At 42.9% G+C, this 6420-nt stretch overlaps 1 protein-coding gene across 2 annotated transcripts in view; it reads left to right on the forward strand.

Annotated features, from left to right (window-relative positions):
• The window catches only part of PROX2 (prospero homeobox 2), an 8809-nt gene extending 4108 nt beyond the window's left edge, over positions 1–4701 (forward strand). The window contains exons 2-3 of one of the 2 annotated variants that reach the window (XR_550135.1): positions 297–354; positions 1239–2531. Coding sequence is in view for 1 of the 2 variants with exons in the window: in XM_008567509.1 (XP_008565731.1) it covers positions 2432–2626; positions 4105–4290 (381 nt within the window). In the remaining variant the exon portion in view is untranslated. Of the gene's footprint in view, positions 1–296; positions 355–1238; positions 2627–4104 lie in introns of those variants that run through there. The other variant, XM_008567509.1, reaches the window with a different exon arrangement.
• Positions 4702–6420: the final 1719 nt, after the last annotated feature.

The following is a 6420-nucleotide window of genomic DNA, read 5'->3' on the forward strand; positions in this document are numbered from 1 at the left end:
GGGATCGCAAGCCTCGGTGTTGCTCCCGCGCCTCGCTCAGCCAGTGAGCGGGAGCCGGTCTGTATATGGGATCCGAACCCTCGGGCGGGAGCGCCACCGCGCTTCCCAAGCGGCGCACTATCCAGTGCGCCACCGGGCCGGCCCCTATTGGGAAGTCTTAATTGTCCTAAAGCTACAGCTCTCAGACCTGAGATCCAAGTTTACTCTGAATACTTCTCACCCAGCCTGAGGACTGTCCCTGGGACTGCTAAGCGTTCTCAAGAGGAACCTTTATTTTCCTCCCACCCTGGTACTAGGCAGTCATACCACAGCTCCCGAGTCCTGCTAAAGGGAAAGGAATCTTCCCAGAGTGAGGTATGGTTTGGAATATGATTTCCATATATATGTATAGATTAAGGTTGACTGTTCATTCACTCCTTCATCCAACAAACATTTATTGAGCACCTACTGTGTTCCTAGCACTGGGCTAGGCACGTGGAACACAAAGATGAAAAAATAAGGTCCTTGCCCTCAAGGAGCTCACAGTCTAAATGGGGAGACAAACATGCAGTAAAAATTCCAATAAGGTCATCGCTACAACAGAGGTTTCTACAAAAAGTCTTAGTAGCCCAGGGTAAGGAAGGTCTAACTCAGGAAGGAAAGGTCTCACAGAGGAGGGAACTTCTGAGCTGAGACTTGAAGGATGAGGGAAAGTTCTGCCAGGCAAATGGAGGCAGGTACAGCCCAACAGTTCAAGCTTCTTGAGCAAGATCAAAATATGAGCTGGTACTCAGTCTGGTTAGATGCTTGCTGGCTTAAACATTGTAAAGGCAGTTATAAAAATGAGAGCCAGAATGGAGCCATCTAGTCAACTCCTCTCATTTCCCACATGAGGCAGGGAGGGGCAGTAAATCTCTACTTCGGGTTTTAAAATGGTTTATCAGGGACAGAGCTGCCATCTCTTTTTATCATATTCTGAAAGCAACACATGCACAAAGTACAACAAACTGTATTTGATATCATACATGCTATATGACTTTTACACATCAGGATGTTTTTTAAATTCTTCAACTTAATTGTGCATATATGGTATGCAGCTTATCTGGCCAGAGTTTCCAGGGACAAAAATGGAGTAAGTATACCATTCAACCAGGAAAAAAAAAAAAAAAAAACCAAAAAAACCCAGAAACTACAAGGAACAGAACAATTCACTATTTGGATAACCTGATAAAATTCTTGGATAAACTTGTATTTTAAAGCATTAATTTTCCTTGACACTGAGATAAATCCAGGAGGGACTAAACCCTGGTCACTTGAAGAAGGCCAAACTGATGTTTTTCTTCACGCGATACCCCAGCTCCAACCTCCTGAAGGCTTATTTCCCTGATGTTCAGGTAAAGTAGCTCAAATGAGTTTCAGCCTCTGCAAAACTCCCAAGTGGCAGTGTGTTTTGCCCTGCGTGAGGCAGGTCCTAGGTCATCGTATATGCACTTCAAGCTCCCCTTAGTGTTGTTGATGGAATTGGTGCAATTTCCAGTTCTGGGCTGAAACTCTGCCTGGATAAAATCATGAATAACTTTCAGCTAGGAAGGTTTGGTATCTTCATTTTTAACCTTTTAAACTGTAGATAATCCCACAAACACATGGGAAGGGAAGGTAGGGGAGAGAGAAGCACTAGTAAGTGGCATCTTTGTCCTGGTTTTCTGTTTTTTTTTTTTTCTGGGGACATTATGAAAAAGAAAAAATATATAAAGAGTCAGACACTGTCAAATTCACATTCAAATTGCTATGTTTCAAAGCTGAGTGAAAGTACAGATCAAGTGTGACAAGAAAGAAAATCAAGCTCTGATTGTTGGAAACAGACCTCGCCTGTTCCCATGAAACGTTTCTGAGGGTCTCCTTTACCGTGGGTGTTGGGTTAGAGGCTGTTAATACCTTGGGTCTATATCATTTAGGTATTTCAGGTCTTTTCCTCATATTCAGTTGCTTGGTTGATCCCTGCAGCAAAATGACTTCAATTTCAATTCATTCTGCAACTCCAAGTTGCCAATAAACTGCTCTCTGACCCTTCTCCCTTCACCGAGGCAGAAGGCTCCAGGGCTACCATGCAATCCACCTGGGTACAGCAGAAGCTGGCACCACGCTGGCCTTGGCCCTGGACCCTCCAAAAGTCACACTTGGATATCATGAAAAGCTTTTCATGGGTGAAAAACCCTTATAAATCTAGTATATCAAAAACATCAACTTTCTCATGGGCACTGTAGCTAATTCAGATTTTTCTGAATATAACTGAATAGGATTGGAAAACAGCTGTGGCAATCTTTTTAAAAAGAAGTCCTCATTAATGTTGGTTGAGGCCATTTGTGTTAACCCCTATGCTGAACTGGAAGCTGACAGATCTGATTCTGAGTATGTCAAACGTCTGACTTGATGAACCCATTGTTTTGAACAGTTCAACCGCTGCATTACCTCCCAGATGATCAAGTGGTTCAGCAACTTTCGTGAGTTTTATTACATCCAAATGGAAAAATTTGCCCGGCAAGCAGTTTCAGATGGTATCACAAATCCCAAAATGTTGGTGGTTCTCCGTGATTCAGAACTTTTTCGAGCTCTCAATATGCACTATAACAAGGGAAATGACTTTGAGGTAAGACCATGTACTGAGGTCCTATGAGGTCTGATGTGTGTCTTCCCTTTAGAAAAGATCTTCTGTGTCTATCATTAAGTCACTAAGAATGAGGGCAGCCTTGGGCCAAATTCTATATCATCCACAAAGATTACAGCCTCAACATCTTCTCGTAGGCAACAACAGTTGGCTGCAGCAAACAATATAAAGTCAGTCTTCATCCTACAACTTAAGCAGAGGTCTGCCAGGTGTTATGTAATTTCAGACGTGGTACTCTGTAATTATCAAATCACATAACTTTCTGACCTTTTTGCCGTAGTGCCAGGAGGCTCAGGACTAAATGCTAGGTTCAGTTCTTGCACCTAGTCTTGGCCTAGGTGTTCTAAACAACAATTTCTGTTCTTTTAATCATTGGGTTATCTGTACTCTCACTTGAATGGTTTTATTTGTGAGCCTTCCATGGTAAGTCACCTCACATCCTTTCTGGAAATAACAAACAATACTCAAGCTTCTCAGTCCCTTGGGGATCTCTATGAAGGCACACTGGGTGGCTCCTTAGAGGTAAACTGTCAGTAAAGGATGAGCCTAAGTATCACTGGTGTGAATTCTTAATCAAGAGACATGTGTTGCTGTGTGTACAGCTGACAGCTCTGTTAGGGAGGCATCTGATTTGGCAGGTGCCAGGTGTGCCTGGTCACAGACTACACTTCCTTCTTCTTGCCTTTCTCACTTGACTACGATCACGAAGAGCAGTTTACTGATACTTCCAAGAAACGTAAGAACTGCTGGCATCCACTGGTCAGATGCTCAGTGAGAATATGTTTGGAAACTTGTGGGGGAAAAGGGACCATGCCTCCTATCTGAGGCTCAAGGGGTCAGGGCCAGTGTGGGATGGGTGGCACTGCCACGTCTTTCCTCGTGGGATGGTCATTTGACATGCAGTGGTGGCAAGCCTCAGGCCAAGCTAAATCTGGAGGACCTGTAGGACACCCCATCATTTATGGTGCCAGTCTGGGTAAGGGTCCTGGAACAGACCCCTCAACTGGCTTTGGAAGCAGGAATGTGAGCCCTTTGGATCCAGACCTAAAAGGTGGTGGGATGAGGTATGAGAGTCAAAAGCTTGCAGGGCACTCTTTTCCATAACAGGTAGTAAGGAAAAGAATACCAAAAAACTCTTTGAACCACAGATTTAATTTCAATGAGAGTTTCCTACTTACTAAAAAGTCACCCATTAGTGGAATCAGCTCCTCCTACACAAGGGAGTTTCCCTAATACACTTTCTCCCAGGGCTGTCTCATTGGAACTGTCATATTAAGGTTTGTGTTTGCTGAGGGAACAGGGGATCCCTAGGGCTGCAGAAATCAGGGCAGGGATGTAGAGCAGGGATGCTCTTCACCCACTACCCAAGGAACAGCAGCATCAGCCAGTGAAGTCTCTGCGGTGCCAGTGCTTCCCAGCCTCACGTTATCTCTTTCTTGTGGCTCTCCTTGGGAATGCAGGTCCCAGATTGCTTCTTGGAAATCGCCAGCTTGACATTACAGGAGTTCTTCAGGGCTGTCACCACAGGAAAAGACTCAGATCCTTCCTGGAAGAAACCCATTTATAAAATTATTTCGAAACTGGACAGTGACATCCCAGAGATATTCAAATCCTCCAGCTATCCCCAGGAGCTGTTTCAGAGTTAAGATCTCACAAAGTGAGGTGTGACTGGCCAGGGTTATCTGGGTTTGTCTTACATGGCAGTTTAGCTATAGGCATATAAAAAGGGCACAAGGAAAAATCCCCCAAATAGGTACTATTACCATTTTGATCATTTATTTCCTTTCCCAGAATGATAGATTTAACCTTAACTATAAAATATATCAACTAAGTGTATTGGTGTGTTGGTAGTTTATTGTAAAAGGAGCACAAGTTTAGAATCAGAAGATTCCACTGTTTCCAGGTGTTGTGACCCTGGGAACTTCCCGGTATCTCTGCATCTGTAAAATGAGGTTGTAAGGATTAAAAGATAATATGTCCTCAAATGCTCCATGAAATGTTATTCGTTTCATAAATGTTAGTTTTTTCCCCCTTAGATTTCTTATGGAGTTTTTTTTTTTTTTACAAATTGCTGTTTTGATTTTAATCACCTTTTTTAAAAAAATCAAGCTCCATCTATTTGCTAGATACTTCCACATACATTATTTTTAAGCTTTTCACCCCGCAAAGTAGATATTATCCTCATTTTTAAAATGACCAAATAGAAGTTTTAGAACTGAGATAACTTGCCAAAGCCTATGAGGCTAGGACATTTGGGTTGGTAGAAACAGCCAGGAGGAGCCCAAGACCTTCTGACGCCAGACTTCATGCTGGACCACATCATGCTGCCACACAGGATCTCAAATCACCTTTTTAAAAAAAATCAAGCTCCATCTATTTGCTAGATACTTCCACATACATTATTTTTAAGCTTTTCACCCCGCAAAGTAGATATTATCCTCATTTTAAAAATGACCAAATAGAAGTTTTAGAACTGAGATAACTTGCCAAAGCCTATGAGGCTAGGACATTTGGGTTGGTAGAAACAGCCAGGAGGAGCCCAAGACCTTCTGACGCCAGACTTCATGCTGGACCACATCATGCTGCCACACAGGATCTCAAAACAGGCCACCACCCCCAGTAAGCATCCACCGATGGAGTACTGTCATCTGACAGCCCCTGCCTGGCTCTTAGGAATGCATGATCATGTAAGATTTCAGCTGATTATTTTAGCAAACCCAACACAAACTTTCTGCAGGACTCAAGTGTTGCTGTTCATTCGCATTTGTTCTGTTGGAAGAGTTTATTAGCTGGACAACCCAAGTAGTCTGTAGTTGACCAATGCAACTGATACACCAACCTCATATGTTCAGAAGAAACTGAACTTCAGGCTGTGAAAGCTAGAAAGGGACGTAGGAGGGCACTGGCCCACCTTTCTTAAATTAGAAAGGAGGAAACTGAGGCCCAAATGGGAGGCTTGCACAGCCTGTGCACAGCCCCACAGTCGATAAATAGCATAACCAGGACAAATGCAGCATCACACAGAGGAATGGAAATTCTCCCACTCCACAAGGAAATTACAGTCGATGACGATCTTCCACAGATGAAAGAATTCATAAAATCAACACTCTTTTTTTCCACTACTGGCCCAACACAAATTGTGACTCACTCTGAGCGTATCAGCAAGACATCTGCAAAGCTGAGTAACTACATCTGTCTTCTAAGCTAGTCAGAATCAAGTCTTTGTAAACACCGCCAAACGTGTACGGGGAGGGGTGGGGCTGACACATAGCTCAGCACTGTAGTCCTGATTAAGGGAGTGTCTGTAACTTCATTAGCTAGCTTCTTTCTCATCTACATAAAACAAGTTTTCATATTCAGCTACTCCACTTCCATGACTTTTCAGATGGAGTGCTAGGTGGAGCAGATGAGATTAAATCCCTAAACTATTGCTAGATCTATCAGCATAAAAAGGTATGAAAGATGACTTTTGTTTGAATTTTTCTCCTCAAATAGCTGAGAGGAGAAACAAAACAAACATACTTAGCCCAAACCAATCTTCACAAGTTATGTAAAGGTTATTTTGAAGTGTCCTTCAATACATCTAATTGCACGCAGATGATCTTTGCCCTATTTTCTCCCACAAAATTCCCTTTACAAAAATGAAGGAAGTTGCCAAACTTAAGTTTTAAATGTAGGAAAGAACTGAGTACCCTGAACAAGGGCAATCAGTACTGCGTTTGGAGACAGGAAAAGAACCCACTACCCAGAATGACATTATATAGCTATTTAAGACA

The sequence above is a fragment of the Galeopterus variegatus genome, unplaced genomic scaffold (genome assembly GCF_000696425.1).
Source record: "Galeopterus variegatus unplaced genomic scaffold, G_variegatus-3.0.2 Scaffold325, whole genome shotgun sequence".
Classification (NCBI taxonomy): domain Eukaryota; kingdom Metazoa; phylum Chordata; class Mammalia; order Dermoptera; family Cynocephalidae; genus Galeopterus; species Galeopterus variegatus.